This window comes from Xyrauchen texanus, chromosome 47, assembly GCF_025860055.1.
Source record: "Xyrauchen texanus isolate HMW12.3.18 chromosome 47, RBS_HiC_50CHRs, whole genome shotgun sequence".
NCBI lineage: Eukaryota > Metazoa > Chordata > Actinopteri > Cypriniformes > Catostomidae > Xyrauchen > Xyrauchen texanus.
The window spans coordinates 12,072,193-12,092,537 of record NC_068322.1 but is presented as its reverse complement, the minus strand read 5'-3'; the positions used below and the strand labels follow the sequence as shown (position 1 = coordinate 12,092,537).

Sequence of the window (20,345 nt, the reverse complement as noted above, 5' to 3'; positions counted from 1 at the left end):
TTTAGCACACATAATATAGCCTATATAACATAGCGAGCAGAACTCTTGTAAAACACACAAAAGATTAAAACATGTTCAGATTACATAATTCTAACACAAACTATTCATTTTAGTTTGCTAGGTTTTTTTGTGTGTTTAATGCTTTTATTTTGAATTTAGAAACAGTACAGAGGATCCACAGCAGAGCCAGTCTAATAAAATATAAACAAGGCTGCAAATAAAAAACCATAATTTTTTTTTTTCTTTTTTTTTTTTTTTTACATAGAACTTTCAAAGAAATAAATAATTCTTGAACAGTTATCTTTCCAAAGATATAAAATAAATGCATACATAATAAATAAATGAAAATATAATTGTATAAATAAATGAATAAACCCTATCCAGCGAACTGTTATCAGTCCAATGAGTCAATAATTCTTACTAATTAGTAAGTTTCATCAAAGTCTTTACAGCCAGTCAGTCCACTGTTGGCTGTCTTTGGAACACTCTCTGGAGGCTATTTCCAGTCATGCCAGTGCAGCTCCTATACTTGAAAGGATAAAAACCCAAATCTCAAAAAAGTTTGGTCAAGATTACGATAAAATAACATATATCAAATTAGCAATAAAATCTGAAAATACTGGAATCATAAATTGAGATTCTTTACCTCATATTACAGAAAAAACGCAATTTTCGAAGCTTGTATAGCTAATGCGCATGCCCTTTCTATAGTTGATTTACAGGTGATTACTGTATCTAACAGGTGACTGACTTTTTTTGTTATAGGTGGTACTTCCTTTCTGCATCCGTTGGGCGATCAGATCTTTTTGGTTGAGCGTTCCAATTTCTCACATTCATTTAAATAAAAGTGGCCCGTCTCTATTAAACACTCTCTGGTTTCATTGAGGACTACAGAAGCTTTTATTTTGAATTTCTATTTCCCGTTATCAACCGAAAGTATCCAGTGTAGCAGTTTTCACACGACTCTCATCACTGGAATCTAAAGGCGTTCAGTGATAGTAATGTAAATTTGCGTCGTAAATCCCGTGGAGGTTAAATGTTACTTACGATTTAACAAGCCGCTTATGAGGTGGAATTGAAACTTCTTGACAACATGGACATTAGACTCCCAAAGCAAGCCGCGCAAATCGGTGAGAGTTATTACCAGATATCCATTTAAGGTTGTTTCTTCCACTTCGGGCATTTTTAGCACTGTGTATGTCTAGAAAGTAAAGTCTCGTTAAAACATTTTCACACTCTTAGTAGTTTATTTATTATTTGTCTACAAGTACGCCCAACAATGTATGTAATGGCCGACCCCTTTGTCTTGCTAAGGCTAATGTCATAGCTAACATTTTATGTATCATAAACACACACATTTAAACATTTTTTTTCCATAATTTGGCAAAATTATAGCTTAATAAACAATATAGGACAATCAAATTTTCTGCTTACAAGTGGTATCTATTTACCTAGATTTTTCTTTTGTTTTCTTCAAACCTGGCTCGTGTCATCTGAAGGTGGGTCATTATTGAAACTTTGGGGAAAAAAGGCCAAAATTGTTTGATGCGGTGGCAATGACGCCACAACTGTCGGACAGTCGTAATGTTTTGGGGAAAAATTCATAGAAATAATTTTCACACAATACGGTGTGATGAAATGTTTAGTGTTTATTTCACTCTTTATTTAGATTATTATAGTTTTAAAAATGTGATAGTTTGTATTTTTATAATGGATTTTCATAGTTTAATATTGAAAGTATGGGTTAGTGACATAACATCCATACATAAAAGGCATTCTGTAAGTACTAAAGGCCTGGTAAAAAAAAAAAAAATCCAAGTGATCTTTATATTACAAATAAATCTGATCGTGTAAATATAAACCAGCCCATGGGACATGAAATCGTTTTAAGTTGCTGAAACACCCCCAAGTGGTTTTTAAATCGTGAGATAACAGTTGGATTTTGTGGATGGCACGTCTCAAAGAGCTCAAGACAGCAGTTATTTTGGTTGTTGTTTTGTCTTGACAGTGACTTCAGAGAGAACTCCCCTTCCTCTGTCCTCCATACGACTCTTGGTCCCTCCTATACGCCTGATGTCTGCTTTCATGTGGAGAATTGTGCAGCAAATGGATGCCATGCAATATGGTGTGCTGGCAGATTTTGTTTCATTGGTGTCAGAGACAGTTCCAGAACTGGTTAGTCGTACACACGGAGTCGAACTCATTCTGGGACTGCGCGCAAAGGTGGGTGACCACAGGTGGATCAGATTGATTATATGTTAATGCACAGTAGGGGTGGGTGATATACCGGTAGACATGATAAACCGGTAGAAATTTGACAACCGGTATACATTTTGGATCAGGGATGTGCACGACAGTTTGGGGGGCATAGGCTAAAGTGGGGAAAATATATTAAATATATTATAATTATGTATATTTAAAAAAAAAATATATATTAAATATATTAACACAACTCTGACTTCCTTACCAATTTATTTTAATTCCCTCACACTCACGCAGTTGTCAGAGTCATACTCAACAGATTTCTACAATATAATACGTTTGCACAGAGAACATGGTCGTCTTTATAATTCACTAGGTTTATCACAAGAGCAGGCAACAGCAAAGGAAACTATGCCACAATGTGCATGTTTTCTATGCTACTAGTTTCAAGTATATATTTAGAATAAATTACTGCATCAAGGAGATGGACACATTTTCACAAATAATTTGTTCATTTTGCACAAGGCAATAAATAGTTTTAATTCTTTTGGTGTTATTGGAATACATTACACTTCTGTGTATGCAAATTAGTGCATTTGAATTACCGTAGTTAACACCTAATTTGCAAATCAATGTGGCGATTGTGATGACGTTTTTAGACATATATTTTACTGTATTCACCTGTAGTGTCTCCATTCAGTACATTAGCCTGTATGGCAATATTACCTTAGCTAAACTTTAGTTTATGAGTCGAAGTTCTAATACTTATGGATCATTGACTTTGTACAAGGTGTTAAAATGAGAAACCTTTTAAATATCTATTTTAAAACACTTTTCATTAATGTAACATTAGCTCTCACTGGAGGGGGGCCCACAGAAAGGCTTTACTGATATTAAATTATATTACCATTTTTTTTATACATATATATATATATACTTTTTATATACACTCACCTAAAGGATTATTAGGAACACCATACTAATACTGTGTTTGACCCTCTTTCGCCTTCAGAACTGCCTTAATTCTACGTGGCATTGATTCAACAAGGTGCTGAAACATTAGAAATGTTGGCCCATATTGATAGGATAGCATCTTGCAGTTGATGGAGATTTGTGGGATGCACATCCAGGGCACGAAGCTCCCGTTCCACCACATCCCAAAGATGCTCTATTGGGTTGAGATCTGGTGACTGTGGGGGCCATTTTAGTACAGTGAACTCATTGTCATGTTCAAGAAACCAATTTGAAATGATTCGAGCTTTGTGACATGGTGCATTATCCTGCTGGAAGTAGCCATCAGAGGATGGGTACATGGTGGCCATAAAGGGATGGACATGGTCAGAAACAATGCTCAGGTAGGCCGTGGCATTTAAGCGATGCCCAATTGGCACTAAGGGGCCTAAAGTGTGCCAAGAAATCATCCCCCACACCATTACACCACCACCACCAGCCTGCACAGTGGTAACAAGGCATGATGGATCCATGTTCTCATTCTGTTTACGCCAAATTCTGACTCTACCATCTGAATGTCTCAACAGAAATCGAGACTCATCAGACCAGGCAACATTTTTCCAGTCTTCAACTGTCCAATTTTGGTGAGCTCTTGCAAATTGTAGCCTCTTTTTCCTATTTGTAGTGGAGATGAGTGGTACCCGGTGGGGTCTTCTGCTGTTGTAGCCCATCCGCCTCAAGGTTGTGCGTGTTGTGACTTCACAAATGCTTTGCTGCATACCTCGGTTGTAGCAAGTGTTTATTTCAGTCAAAGTTGCTCTTCTATCAACTTGAATCAGTTGGCCCATTCTCCTCTGACCTCTAGCATCAACAAGGCATTTTCGCCCACAGGACTGCCGCATACTGGATGTTTTTCTTTGTAAACCCTAGAAATGGTTGTGCGTGAAAATCCCAGTAACTGAGCAGATTGTGAAATACTCAGACCGGCCCGTCTGGCACCAACAACCATGCCACGCTCAAAATTGCTTAAACCACCTTTCTTTCCCATTCTGACATTCAGTTTGGAGTTCAGGAGATTGTCTTGACCAGGACCACACCCCTAAATGCATTGAAGCAACTGCCATGTGATTGGTTGATTAGATAATTGCATTAATGAGAAATTGAACAGGTGTTCCTAATAATCCTTTAGGTGAGTGTATATACTTGTATACTTATTCCTTTTTCTTTTTTCTTCACATTTTAGAATAAAAGTAAAGCCATCAAACTATGGAATAACATGGAACTATGGGAATTATGTTGTGACTAAACAAAATCAAAAATAAATCAAAACTGTGTTATATTTTAGCATCTTCACAGTAGTCACCCTTTGCCTAGAATTTGCAGACATGTACACTTGACATTTTCTCAAACAACTTCTTGAGGAATCAAACTGTATTGAAGGAGTTCCCATCTATTCTGGGCACTCTTTGGCTTGTTTTCTTTATTATTTGGTCCAAGTCTCCAATTTCAAAAAAGATTTGTATTACATTTTTGTTTATAATAAAATTAATATTGTGGCACAATTCTATCTTTGTCTACAAAACTAATTTCAAACATTTAACATATGCCTTACGATCAAAAGATTTATAAGATCATGAGAAACATTTCAGTCCAGTGTTTCAAAGCTTTTGACCGATATTGTGTGTGTATATGTGTGTGTATATATATATATATCTCAGCAAAAAAGAAACGTCTCTTTTTCAGGACATTGTATTTTAAAGACAATTTTTTTTTTTTAAATCCAATTAACTTTACAGATCTTTATTGTAAATGAGTTAAACAATATTTTCCATGCTTGTTCAATGAACCATAAACAATTAATGAACACACACATGTGGAACAAGACAATAACAGCTTACAGATGGTAGACAATTAAGGTCACTGTTATAAAAACTTAGGACACTAAAGAGATTTTTCTACTGACTCTGAAAAACACCAAGATGCCCAGGGTCCCTGCTCATCTGCGTGAATGTGCTGCATGGAGATATGAGGACTGCAGACGTGGCCAGGGCAATAAATTGCAATGTCCGTACTGTGAGATGCCTAAGACAGCGCTACAGGGCGACAAGAAGGACAGCTGATCGTCCTCGCAGTGGCAGACCACGTGTAACAACACCTGCACAGGATCGGTACATCCGAACATCACACCTGTGAGACAGGTACAGGATGGCAACAACAACTGCACGAGTTACACCAGGAAAGCACAATCCCTCCATCAAAGCTAAGACTGTCCCACAATATGCTGAGAGAGGCTGGACTGAGGGCTTGTAGGCCTGTTGTGAGGCAGGTCCTTACCAGACATCACCAGCAAGAACATCGCCTATGGGCACAAACCCACCTTCACTGGACCAGACAGGACTGGCAAAAAGTGCTCTTCACTGACGAGTCAGTGGTTTTGTCTCACCAGGGCTGATGGTCAGACTTACGTTTATCGTCGAAGGAATGAGTGCTACACCATGGCCTGTACTCTGGAGTGGGATCGATTTGGAGGTAGAGGGTCCATCATGGACTGGGGCGGTGTGTCACAGCATCATTGGACTGCAATGCAGGAAATCTCAACGCAGTGCGTTACAGGGAAGACATCCTCCTCCCCCATGTGGTACCGTTCCTGCATGTTCATCTTGACATGACCCTCCAGCATGACAATACCACCAGCCATACTGCACGTTCTGTCCGTGATTTCCTGCAAAACAGGAATGTCAGTGTTCTGCCATGGTCAGTGTTCTGCCATGGCCAGTGAAGAGCCCGGATCTCAATCCCATTAAGCACATTTGGGACCTGTTGAATCGGAGGGTGAGGGCTAGTGTCATTACACCCAGAAATGTCCAGGAACTTGCAAGTGCCTTGGTGGAAGTGTGGGTTAACATCTCACAGCAATAACTGGCAAATCTGGTGCAGTCCATGAAGAGGAGATGCACTGCAGTACTTCATGCAGCTGGTTGGCTACACCAGATACTGACTGTTACAATCCCCTACCCCACCCCTTTGTTGAGGGACACATTATTTCATTTCTGTTAGTCACATGTCTGTGAAACTTGTTCAGTTTATGTCATAGTTGTTGAATCTTTTAATGTTCAGACAAATATTTACACATGTTAAGTTTGCTGAAAATTAAAGCAGTTGAAAGTGAGATGATGTTTCTTTTTTTTTCGTGAGTGTGTGTGCGCGCGTTATATATGTAATATACGTTATATGCATATATATATATATATACATGCCACACACAGTACTGTGCAAAAGTTTTAGGCTCTTGTGAAAAATGTTGTATAGTGAGGATGTCTTCAAAAATAATTACATAGTTTTAATTTATGAATTAACATCATATAAAATCCAGTAAACATAAACAAGCTAAATCAATGTTTGGTGTGGCCACCTTTACCTTTAAAATGGAACCAATTCTCTCATAGGTACACTTCTCATAGGTACACAGTTTTTCTTGGTTGTTGGCAGATATGTTCCAAGCTTCTTGATCTATTTAGGCTGTCTCAACTGCTTCTGTCTCTTGTATTCTCAGATTGACTTGGTTTTCAGTGGGGGGGATTTGTGGGGGCCATGAAATCTGTTGCAGGGCTCCCTGTTCTTCTATTCTAATTTTTCTATTTGCAAAAGAATGTTTGGGAGTCTAACATTTATATTTCCTATTGACACACTAAAGCTGAAGATATAAATAAACATCTTAAGACAAATGCTTTTGTGTAACATCGTATGTGCCTTAAACTTTTTCTCAGTACTGTGTGTGTATATGTGTGTGTGTGTGTGTGTGTGTATATATATATATATATATATATATATATATATATATATATATATATATATATATATATATATATATATATATATATATATACACACATACATATATATATATACACACATACATATATATATACACACATACATATATATATATACACACATACATATATATATATATATATATATATATATACATACATATATATATATACATACATATACATATATATGTATATATATATATATATATATACATATACATACATACAATTCAAATCATATTTTACTTCAGTGCAAACTATTACCATCAAATGTTTATATATTTTTATTTTACTATTAATTTTTCCAGAACTCCATGAGATACATGTGAAATTTCTCACATTAAGCCACCAAAATAATATGCGAGGAACAAAATCACCTGTTGTTTCGATGAGATGCCATTGTCATTTTTCATTAATAGAGACCGTACTGATTTAGCATGTGTTCTGAGTATCAATTTAAATAATTGTAAACTGAACAATTTATCCATGTAACCAGTAAACATGTAACAAATATACAGTATATGCAAAATAATAAATGCAGTTTCAAGACCATTTTTCAAAACCTAAAATGCAACCAATATGATGAAAACTGGCAAAATATAATTTGTAAATGTAATATTTTCAAGTTGTACCTAGAAGTTTTATGTAGATGTTTTGAAGGTTCCTTCATAATTAACAGCATAAGCTGAGAAATAATTTATTTTATATTTAAGTTAAATGGAAATTGTAACCAAAATATATCTAGTATCTGGAAATCTGTAACTGTAATTTCGGACCCTGTGTAAATATCAGTTAGCAAGTTAAGACTTCCTAAAACTACCTGAGAGCAGAAATGTCACTGAACAACCTGGCACTTTTTTTTTCTTATATATATAAATGCTATGGTGACTTTGCTGACAAGATTATTTGCTTGATTCAAATAATACTTGTGTTTGAAAATAGAAATTTGTGAATTAGCACTGTTAAATATCCATCTAAAATGTTTATACTGGATATTATCTCCACCACAAACCCAAATTGGTCAGGGTTGGTTCATGCCTTGAACAAAATGTGCCTTTTCATAAAAACGTCAAAATAAATATAAGATGTTTTTTAAAACTTCACGCTCTGTCTTGAGAATCTAAAGGTGTCTGCTCTGTTTTATGGTCAACATAAACAACAAAATGTCTACCTATATGTTGGTTACACCACAACTTTGATTTGGTGGACAATAGTGTTTTTAAATATGAATCATATTTTAAAAAACATTTGTTTCACTGTTTAATTTAAGAAATAACAATAAAAGATTATTCTGCACTAGTCGTGCCAACATTTATTTGTTCTGGATTGTAATGAGACTTTGACTTTTTTTTACTGTCAGTAGACAGACACCACATGACATTTTTTTTTACCCCACAATTGAAAATATGCTCATCATAGAAGAGATGTATTCAATTAAATGGTTTGTGTGAATTGCATTATGTATTTTTAATTTAATCGATCTGTTCAAAAATGAGCGTCACTTAATTGACCCTTAGTTAGGACACATGGCCATAATATGCACCTCTGTAATTGTATTTTATGATGAATTCTATTGAAAAGAATCCCTGTTATGATCATGCTCTCCCACCGTCACAGACATGCATTTTACTCCAATAACCGATCTAGTGAAGGAAGTTTGGTCTGTTTCTATGAAGGATGCTTAAACAGTTGTGTAGAAACTCAAATGTTTTATGGGTGAAAATATGATTTTTTTTTTTAATGAATAACGAACATGTTGGAACTGTACACTTGTCATGGCCATTTTTGAAAGTGTCAAGATTGATTAAGGGATTTCACCTATAGAAATCTAGCAATTTTACACACATTGAAATCTAATTCTTTATATATATATATATATATATATATATATATATATATATATATATATATTTTTTTTTTTAACTTAATAATAAAAAACAATACTTGAGGCAAAAGCAAATAATAATAAAAAAAATCAACAACAACTGGACTGCCTCAGTTGACAGCACATACAGAGAAACTGAAAATATGAACATGAATGACAATATTCATGACCCCTTTATAAACCAGATAATTTTACACAGTGGGAGAAAATAGAAAAACCAACAATGAGAGGAAAATTTGAAAAAAAGGATATTATATTACATCATATATCGTAATTAAACTTCTAAAAGATTCAAGAAAGTTCCCCATGTGGCTACAAATCTTTTTTGTGAGCTGAGCTCACCAAAATGTAGCCGCTCCATTTGAATAATGTAGAGAATCTCATTTAACCATCTCTTAAAACAAGGTGCTTGTGGAGATTTCCAATCAAGAAGAATTACCTTTTTGGCTGCAGTCATGCCCACCATTAAAGCCTGTTGATGGGTATGAGGGAGAGCACCAGTCAGATCAGAATAGCTGAAAAGTTTGTGGGATATGTGTCCACCCCCACACCCCCTTCCCTATAAATGTATTTGAAATGCAAACCCTATCTGCTTTACATCCAGTGGGTGTCTGATGATGTGTACTCTCTTTACTCTTCCCTCCAGCTCATATTGAAGTTGTGCGAGAGTGATGACCCTGATGACATCCTCGCCATCCAGCCACACCTCAACAGTATTCAGCTCGTAAATCTCATTAAAAAAATTTTTCTTTCAAAAACTTCTGTTGTACTATATTTCAAGATGCTTTAAACTTTCACATTTTCAGCATTTTATATTGCAGATTTGTATTTTTTATGTACTTAAAGTGTTAAGGAACATGCAAATGAGCTTTCTGTTATGTCAAACAGGTGGATCAAGCTGGGATGGGAGATGCAGGTGTTTGTTTTGTGGAGCTTGTCCAAAGACTTATTAAAGATGTTGATGAGAGGGAGCATTTCTTTCAGGTCAGATCTAATAAACTGTGTGTAAATATTCTTTACTCTAGAATCAGTATAATGTGTGTTTATTAAAGGTGGTTTTGATTGTCCATTGAAAGCAGAGCCCATACATTTGCCTGAAACGCTCTCTGATTTCTACAGCATGTGTTTCCAGTGGAATTTGGGACTGACTTTGACTCAGCCATTCAGGTTCTGATGTGGCATTTCCTGTCCAGGCTGGAGCATTTCCTTCCAGTCCCTGACCTCCAACAGGTGGGCAGTCATGGTGAATCTAGAATCCATTTTTCCCAGTGAACTACTGTCTATGTTAACCTGAAAAATAACATTAAACATGGTATTTTTACGGTGTGAAAATGGGATTTGGCCAAGGCAAATCGCAAACACTAGTTTCTTAAGTTATGTGTTTGATACAGGGGCATGAGAAGATGTTTTGGGGTAGTGGTGCTGAAATGTCTTTGTGGGGAGGCTTATAAATACAATAAAGAAATCCTATATAAAACATGTAAAAACGTACAGTATTAAATATTACAGGTTTGAAGGATAATGGGTCAATCAATAAGCTTGTAAATTCAGTTTTGCAATATATTTTTTCCTTTTACTGAAGTTACTTTTGTTTATAAAAACAATTTGCGTTGCATTTAAAATCCTGTGCAAACAGGATTCTCACATCCCTGGTTGGATATATATTTTAGTTTTAACTGCATGCTAATGAAACAATTGTATATATGTTTTAACTGGTGTACTTTCCTCATATTTTGCAACATGTGTATGTTTATTTGTTTTTCCACTATGATCTAGACTGATTCAGAAGATTCTTTTTCAGCCTATTGCATGGATATTATGCTTTTCGTTGTCCATAGAACAAATGTTGTAATGAATTAGGCTAAATGTAATTTTATACGCTCTAAGAGTGCTTTCAAAAACTCTGTTTTCAGACTTTAACTTGGCTTGACCTCACGTTGCCTGTTTCTAAAGATTGCGAGGAGTTCATGAGTCAGTCAGATCATCTGAAATCACTCCTTGACCACCACAAGAAACGCGGACATCTAGATACCAACAGTAAGTTTCTAATTAAAAGTATTTTAGTCAGTTGTCATTGACTGCAGGTACAGAAGCTACATTTTATAAAGGCATTTTTGCATTTGAGTATCATTATCTATCTCTGTTGATAAATACAATAACAAATGCGGTTTATTCACTGTTTTATTTACGTGTACCACATTTGTTTTTTTAGCCTCGCATCAGCCTCTAAGTGCAGGAAATTGCATCCTGTCCACACTCTCTGGTAAACCAGTTGACATCCATCAGCAAAGCTTAGGTCACATTCAGATGTTCAACAGACGGACTTCAGACCATGTTGAGGAAAGTGCCATGGAGACAGTAGAAGGGGTGTCTGAATGGACTGAGACTCAAGAAGGACATCAGGATGAAGAGCGAATACCCCTCATTACCGACTCTGGGCAGAAGAGGGAAGATAAATCTGGCTGTGATTTGGATGATACAGTGCTAACACTTCAAGAAGACCAGAGATCTGAAGATGGGGCAGATATGGTGGTTTCAGAGAAATCAGACCCTAATGCTGAGCAGTCAGAGATCCCGTCTCGAAGTAGCACCTCTTTGGTTACACAGTCAGTGTCTGAGGAAATTGCCGTTTCAAAAATACCTTTAGACACACGTAGATCTGCAAGGAAGCCTAAGACCACATGGAAGATTAAAATAGTGAACCTTCAAAAGCACAAGAGAAAGTCAGCAACTCCTAAAAGAATGTATGCAAGAAACCTGCAGAATCAAGCTGAGTTAGATAATGTTCCCTCAAACATGTAAGTTGATGGTGATGTTTGTAGTCACAATTTCATTAACGCTTTACATTGGTGGCATTCATAAGATAAACAGATATTTTTGAATGGATATACAGCCTGTACATGTCTTTATCTAAAAGTAAACGGAGTACATGGAGTGGAGGTAGATTCTATTTGAATTTATACTGTGACCTTTTGAGACCTGGTATTGATAACACGGCAATAATTGCAGTACCATCGTTAAATGTTTTTTTTTTTTTTTTTAAGTGATGACTCCAAAGGCTTTAACGAGTCTGATTTTACTTTAGATGAGAAGAACAGAGGTGAGTCACATTTCTCTCATCATCTTTTTCATGGCAGAATACAAAAGGCAACCTAACCTCTTCATTTATTTACATAAATGGCTAATGACTATTTCCTTTTGCAGATGGACCCTCTCACAGCTTCTCATGCTTGCAGTGCCCATTCAGTGACTCCAAGGAAGAAAACCTCAGGAGTCATATAAGAGAAGTCCACTCCACTGAGGTTAAAGGAAGTGAACATGATGGTGAGGCTGTTGATCCCTCGTTGCCCAACAGTTGCCGCATTTGTGGTAAAAGCTACCGTTTCCCATACTTGCTGAAGGCCCATCAGCGCACCCACACAGGAGAGCGTCCTTTTCTCTGTCCGGTGTCTGAGTGCAGCCGCAGTTTTTCCCATTCCCGAGCCCTGCGCCGCCATCAACTCATTCATTCCTCTGAAGACGTTCAAACGAAAGATGCTTCCCAGAAAAAAAAGAAATCAAAAAAGAAAAAGAAAAAACCTCAGACCTACAACTGTCTATACTGTGGAGAGAACTTTAGCACCATCGCTGCTAGAAGAGACCATCACAAGACCCACCCTGAAGATAAGGTGCATCGCTGCAACTCCTGTGGGAAGCAGCTTAGCTGTCAGGCAGCTCTTATCAGACACAAGCGTATCCATGCCGAAGATCGACCCTATAAGTGCACAGAATGTGACTCCACCTTCATCTGCTCGACCACCTATAAAAGGCACATGTTGACCCACCAGCCTGAGAGACCATTCCTTTGTACCTGTGGGAAGGGGTTTACATATAGGGGGGCTCTTTTGGCTCACCAGCGCATCCACATCCAATCTGAGGACAGACCGTTCCATTGCATGGACTGTGGAAAAGGGTTTCTTTACCGCGGGGCTTTGGCGCAACACCAGAGGACCCACTCCAAAGAGAAACCATTCCCTTGTGGACACTGTGGGGAGAATAGTAACACAGAGAATTCTCTTTGTTCACACTCAGCCGGCCACACCACAGAGAAGAGTTACAAATGCACCTTGTGTGACAAGTCATTCGCCTTCAAGGCCAGTCTGACTCGACATAAACTTACACACACCGGAGAGAGGCCTTTTCTCTGTGCCGACTGCGGAAAGGCTTTTTTTTCTTTCGGAGAGTTGCTCAAGCACCAGCGCTACCACACAGGCCACAAACCTTTCCAGTGCCCGGACTGCAAAAAGAGTTTCACGCAAGCCTGCTACCTGCAAGTCCACATGAGGCACCACACAGGTGTACGACCCTACTCCTGCTCAGAGTGCAATAAGAGCTTCTTTAGTTCTTACCGCCTCAAGAGACACCTGCGAATTCACACTGGAGAGAAACCCTTCCAGTGCTCCGAGTGTGGAAAAAAATTTAGACAGTCATATAATCTAAAGGTGCACCTGCATATTCACCAAGAAAAGAAACCTGAAAGCAGGACAGTTGATACCTTTTAGTGCTATTGCAGGCATTGTGTGCAATTACAGGCATTGTAATTACTAAATGTAAAAGGTTCACAGTATTACAAGGCTACAAGTGATTACATTATTTTTTTGTTATGTCTGTTATCTCTCTCTGTCTTTCTCTCTCACACACACACACACACACACACACACACACACACACACACACACACACACACACACACACACACACACACACACACGACCAAGTCATTATCAGTACTCCAGAGTGCCAGAATAAAAGAACATATGAATTACAACTGTGTTGTCGATTTTATTTTCAGAATGATAATTACTGGTCTAACTACTTTTTAACAGCCTTTTAATAATTTTAATAAGCAAATAAACTAAAGGAGTTGTTGATTTGGTACCAGTGAGACACTTGCGAACATAAGTCATGTGACGTTTGACTCACCTTGCATGTCCACTGCCACAGCAAGAATCCACTCAACACTGTTACACACGCATGTTGTGTCTTTGGGTTCAAAAATATTATTTTGCATCATTCACTCATCTCACTGAAAGCAAGTTACATCTGTATAGAACGCCAATGTATGGAAGGCCGAAGGGACTAAATTGTCTTTAAGTGTAACGTGTAAAGATTAATGTCATATTAGATGTGTTCGTCTTAATGAAGCATCACACAGATCGACCAGAATCGAACTTGAAGCAGTGCATGTATGGAGACAGAAATATGACAAAACAATTTGAATTAGAATTGTGTCAAATGACAAATATGATATTACGTTGTATTTTAAATAGGTTTGGAGTTTAAATTTTTTTAATTCAATCCTGAACATTTCATATTTAACCAAATTGAATTGTTTTTTTTTTTTTTTATGGCACAATTTTATAAATATGTATTTTCAAACAGCTAATTTTTGGTTCTGAATTCTTACACTGTAAATATTCTGTTTTAAAAAATACAGCTTCAAGTTTTCAAGATGAAGAAGTTGGATGTTATTTCAAACACTTTTTGGTGTTTGTAAGTGCGTTTTGAGCTCAAGACATGAACATCACGAATGATCATTCAGATGTGTGTGATTTAGCAGCCGTGATTACATTATACGATTCGTTTCATGCAAATTGTAGGTTTATTGTAAGGCATTTAATGGCTAATTTACACACCGAACTCCAACAAACGTTACAAACACAGGATGACTGTGTCACATGGTGAGTTCACATCCCTATTGATGTTTAGTCATTATGCCATTTATTTTTAGTTTGACTGTCAGAATCATTTTAAACTGAACATTTCACGTGTTCTTGTCATAAATCTTCAAAGCTGCAAAATAAGTTTAAACAAGCAGCATAAAAAGATTCGATTTTGGGTAATGATCAAAAGAACTCAGAACCAAAAATTTGCTGTTTGAAAATACGTATTTATAAAATTGTGCCTTAAAAACAAAAAATTAAATTTGGTTAAATATGAAATATTTAGGATTGGAGTAAAAAAAAAAAAATCTAATTCAAACCTATTTAAAATACAACGTAATATTACATTTGACAAAATCACACTTATAGGCCTAATTCAAATTCAAAAGTCTATATTTCAAATTTACACAATTCTAATTAAAATAGTTTTGTCATATTTATGGCTCCATATGCATGTCGGTTCAAATTTTTGCCGCCTTGTGACAACACCACCGTTGCATCACTGTGACGTGTTCTATCAAAGTACCGCGAGAGCGAGTTAAGAGCCGCTGTCTGGCTCATCCACTGCACTTGTTCTTGGGGAGCTGCACAATCTCTGATGATGAAAAAGCGTATTCATGACGGTGACGTGTTTCATGGGTTACTTTCGCAAATGAATATTACACACTCTTACTAGTGCTATATTAAACTATGGCGGAAATTGTAAGAGTTGTATTGTAGTATGCCATTAACAAGGTGTTTATTCGGACACCTCCAGTTTCAATAATCTTATCAAATTTCTGTGTTAAAACAATACATCATGTTTATATTTGTATTTTTATCATTAATTAAAAAACATGCAAAATGATTAAAAATACTTCTTTACTGGTATTCAAATAATATAGGCATTTATAGGAATTTCTTCTTGTACACACAGCATGCCCTGTAAGAAGCAGCACATAACCCTTTCAAATGAACAATGTTTCTGATTATTTTATCTAAAATTCATCTGAATTCCACTTTATCTGCAATAAAGAAAACAAACACTGACTGATCTGCCGTGACGGATTTAGGTTCAGCACAGGACGGGTAGCACTAAAGTGTCTGGCTTGAAACTGTTATGTATACAGTATATTCATATTCAAGGAGTGTAATAAATAATATATTAAAAAAATTATTAAATGGGCTGATGATTGTTTGCAACAAATTCTTTAAACTTCCATCAATTTAGCAGACACTTATCCAAAGCAACATACCAATGAGGAATCTAATAAGGTCCTGTCAAATTGCCATTGGCCAAAATATGGACGCCTGTACACAAAATTGTGTTTAGATACAATTATGCATACACACACATTATGTCTTCTGTACACATGACATTTACATTTTTTTTTTTTTTTTGACTAAAAGATATGCAATAAGAATTTGTGTGTCTACACATATTAAATAAACACATTCAAAATTGTTGCGTTAACGCACGCAATAAGTATGTATAGTTTTTACATATAATGTTCAGAATTAAATATTGAGCTGTTTCTCACCCACACTTATCATTTTGCTTCTTGAAGATAAGGATTTAACTTCTGTAGTCATATGGATTATTGCATGCTGCCTTTATGTGCTTTTGGGTCTTTAAAGGGGTCATGACATGAGAAACCAAATTTGCCTTGATCTTTTGGTATATAAGAGGTCTTTGTATCATTAAAACGTCCTGCAAGTTTAATATTTTAAGACGTCCTCCCCATTCTAAACGAATCATTTATTTAATCAAGCTCAAAATACAGCTCGTTCTGGATTCATGGTTAGAAGTGACGTGTCGGTTAGAAGTGACGTAACAGCGTTTGCATATGACCGCCTCCAGCACAATACAACTACGCTCATTTCGTATCGCCGTGCGCCTCACAAGTGTTCAGTCGATGGACAGCGAGCTCTGACAGAGACTACTTGTGCACAGGAAAATTACGATGCCACACAGATGTGCTGTTCCTGGCTGTGGTCAAACAAAACCTCTGAATAAGCTGCCGAAAGATCCAGACGTCAGGGAAAAATGGATGCAGTTTATTTTTTGCGGACGTTCCAGTCACGGCAGTGTTAACTTAAGCGTTTGTTCTGTACATTTTAAGGATGACTGTTTTGAGAACAAATCTCAATATGATGCTGGCTTTGCCAGAAAACTGTTGCTCAAAGATAAGTCCGTGCCGACTATTCTGGGAACAACGACGACGCAAACTGTAAGTAATCTATTTTAAACTTTAAACTACTTTTTAAAGCGCAATTTCATTCATTATGAATAATCACAGTGTTTTTACTTAGTTTACTTGCATATTGTTCTGGCTGGGGGCGTCAATAATTGATACATAGGCACTGACGTTAGCCAATCATAACAGTGGGCGTTAACACTGAAGTCTTAAATGGAAAACGCCCCCAAAACAGACTGTTTGAATCAGAGGATGAGAAACAGGGTGGGAAAAGGTCATAAATCACTAGATTTTAAAAGTTTTTCTTAAAAAAAAATATATTAATACTATAATTGCACCTAAGGGAACATAATAATACAATAAAAAAAACCATGTCATGACCCCTTTAAAATGTTGGTACCCATTCACTTGCATTGAAAGGACCTACAGAGCTGAGATATTCTTCTAAAAACCTTTGTTTTCAGCAGAAGAAAGAAAGTCATACACATCTGGGATGTCATGAGGGTGAGTAAATGATGAGAGGATTTTCATTTTTAAGTGAACTGTGTCTTTGTACGAGCGATAACCAAAATTGTGAGATGAAGTGAAAACCTTCGTTCGTGTTTTCTGCAGTGCGGGTTCTGTCCGCCAGATGTCACCAGCACAATATCTTTTACACGTGTCCCTCGTGTTCCATAATGTCACAGGTGCAGTTTTCATAATCTTCAGTTGCTTTTATTAACACGGCAGACAGAAGGGAACCGGTATTAAAACAGTAATTAGCAGCCATGTACCAAAGTACATGGTATTTCCGTGTACTTGAACCATAAAGTTCGAATTTTAATCTTGAGTGTTTGTGTTGAAAACTTAATGGCTGAAAATACAATATAACATCCACATACACCTGGCAGTAGTGTATTGCATCGTGTATACCAAAGAATCACAGCTGGAGAAAGCACATTGCATTTATTCATGCTTTATACCTAGGATATCTTGAGACAATAATAAAAGGAAAAGTAAAATTTTTCAAGGATGGCCTTTTAAACATTAAACATGTCAAATTAGGAAAGGTCAAAAGGTCTTTTCCTTGATATTTTACATATTCTTTTTTTTAGTTGTTTTTGGGGTCCCTCAGACTTCAAACAGAATATAAGGGTGATGTTTGCCTAAAAATACACTACAGTGAGTGAGTGCACATTAAACAATTCAATGTTTCTCTACCCATTTTTTCTCTCTTTCCCCTTTGTTCCACAAGCAAAATGCAAGCTTTTATGAGTCCCCAAAATGATATTTTTACCTTTCTCTGCTTTTTCCTCACAGAGAAACATACAATCAATACAGACATATTAGAACATGAAGCAGCAAAGAGCAGACCCATGTGGGTGGTTGTTTCGAGTCCCTCGGTTCATTCACTCTGTAAGTGTTTCCAGCTGGGATGGGAGAGGGTGCCACCTGCCCAGCTGCTGTGGACTGACCTTCCCCATACAGTAGGAAGGACATAGTCATTTAGTACTGCCAGAGGCACACTCTGCTTTTAAGGATCCGTATGAATTTGAGTTGATTTCTGAGACAAATGTACCTCTACATCAGCTCTACATCTATAGGCTGTTTGTGAAGGGTATAAATCACTGAACCATGGACTGCAGTGAAAACATTTTAAGTAAACTCTGCTCGAGCAAGTAATATGTCTGCTTATAAATCAGACAGATTAAAAAATTCATAATGTCTCTGGTCAGTTGTTGGAAAGGGTATTCTGTTCTCATTTATTAGGATGTTTGTCATGGAGGACAGGCGGATAGTCGATCAAAAGACTGAATCTCTTTATTGTCTTTACAGGAACAACAAGATTATTAGTGAAATGCTGTAATTTATTGTTGAGCTGTCACATTTATGTTTGACACTCTAGGTCACAATTTATGTTTTAGTCCAGATCCCATTCCAGTGTTTTTCTTATAGCTATTTTGCTGCAGGCCTTCAATCAAAAGGGAAAATTATAATGGCGCATATACAGTTGAAATCAGAATACACCTTTACAATCACCTTAGACAAATACATTTAAACTCAGTTTTTCACAATTCCTGACATTTAATCGTAGAAAACATTCCCTGTTTTAGGTCAGTAAGGATCACTACTTTATTTTAAAAATGTGAAATGTCAGAATAATAGTAGAGAGAATGATTTATTCCAGCTCTTATTGCTTTTCATCATATTACCAGTGGGTCAGAAGTTTACATACACTTTGTAAGTATTTGGTAGCATTGCCTTTAAATTGTTTAACTTGGGTCAAACATTTTGGGGTGCCTTCCACAAGCTTCTCACAATAAGTTGCTGGAATTTTGGCCCATTCCTCCCAACAGAACTGGTGTAACTGAGTCAGGTTTGTAGGCCTCCTTGCTCGCACACGCTTTTTATCGGATTGAGGTCAGGGCTTTGTGATGGCCACTCCAGTACCTTGACTTTGTTGCCCTGAAGCTATTTTGCCACCAATTTGGAGGAATGCTTTGGGTCATTGTCCATTTGGAAGACCCATTTATGGCTGATCTTTAACTTTATGGCTGATGTCTTGAGATGAGGCTTCAATATATCCACATAATATTCCTTCCTCATGATGCCATCTATTTTGTGAAGTGCACCAGTCCCTCCTGCAGCAAAGCACCCGCACAATATGATGCTGCCACCCCCATGCATCACATTGGGATGGTGTTCTTCGACTTGCAATCCTCACCCTTTTTTCTCCAAACCTAACGATGGTCATTATGGCCAAAAATTTCAATTTGTTTTTCATTAGAACCAGAGGACATTTCTACAAAAAGTAACATCTTTGTCCCCACGTGCACTTGCAAACTGTAGTCTGGCTTTTTTATGGCAGTTTTGGAGTATTGAAATTGAAATTTTTGGCCATAATGACCATCGTTAGGTTTGGAGAAAAAAGGGTGAGGATTGCAAGTCGAAGAACACCATCCCAACGTGATGCCTGTGATGTTGTACAATTTGAACATGAAAGTACGCGTCTTTCAGATTTATCAGCGTAAACCAGTCATGTGGGCGACATTTTGAACAGGCGCTTTGTAAGTGCGCAATTCAAATGTCTCAGATCTAAAATTGGCCGAAGCATGCCATCTTTCTTCAGGACAAGAAAATAGCGGCTGTAAAATCCTTTGTGGGCTAGACAATTTGGAAAAACCTCTATCACGTTCTTTGCAAGAAGATTGTGCATTTTAGCTTGTAACACCGGCATGTCTTCGGACTGGACTGTTGAAGACAGAACACCATTGAAACGGTGCGGCCGATGTGCAAATTGGATCGTATAACCATGTTTGAAAGTTTTTAGCACCCAGCCAGAAATGCCAGTAAGGGTTTGCCATGCGTCCACGTAATGGGACAGAGGGCAATTTGGTTTGTACATTGTATGATATAATGCACTACTCACCATTGGGAAGTGGTTGTGCATAATGTGTGAGCTTTGAAGTTGAAAAGAGCTCTGTGCGTGTCCGTGTCTCGTGTATGTGAAACTAGCATCGTACTCTTTTTTTTTATTGCATTATTTATTGCATGTGATTTAATGTGAGACACAGAAACAACATTTTGACAACAGTATTCCTTTCCCAACAAA

At 37.0% G+C, this 20,345-nt stretch overlaps 1 protein-coding gene across 1 annotated transcript; it reads left to right on the top strand.

Annotated features, from left to right (window-relative positions):
* The first annotated feature begins 937 nt into the window (after positions 1 to 937).
* On the top strand, positions 938 to 14,073 carry LOC127638795 (zinc finger protein 184-like). The gene is made up of 9 exons (XM_052120536.1): positions 938 to 1,130; positions 2,009 to 2,223; positions 9,521 to 9,598; positions 9,763 to 9,858; positions 9,994 to 10,104; positions 10,788 to 10,911; positions 11,087 to 11,672; positions 11,919 to 11,974; positions 12,079 to 14,073. Exons 1-9 carry the CDS (start codon positions 1,094 to 1,096, stop codon positions 13,413 to 13,415), a joined length of 2,640 nt encoding a protein of 879 aa, XP_051976496.1. The 5' UTR covers positions 938 to 1,093; the 3' UTR covers positions 13,416 to 14,073.
* The last annotated feature ends 6,272 nt before the right edge of the window (positions 14,074 to 20,345 follow it).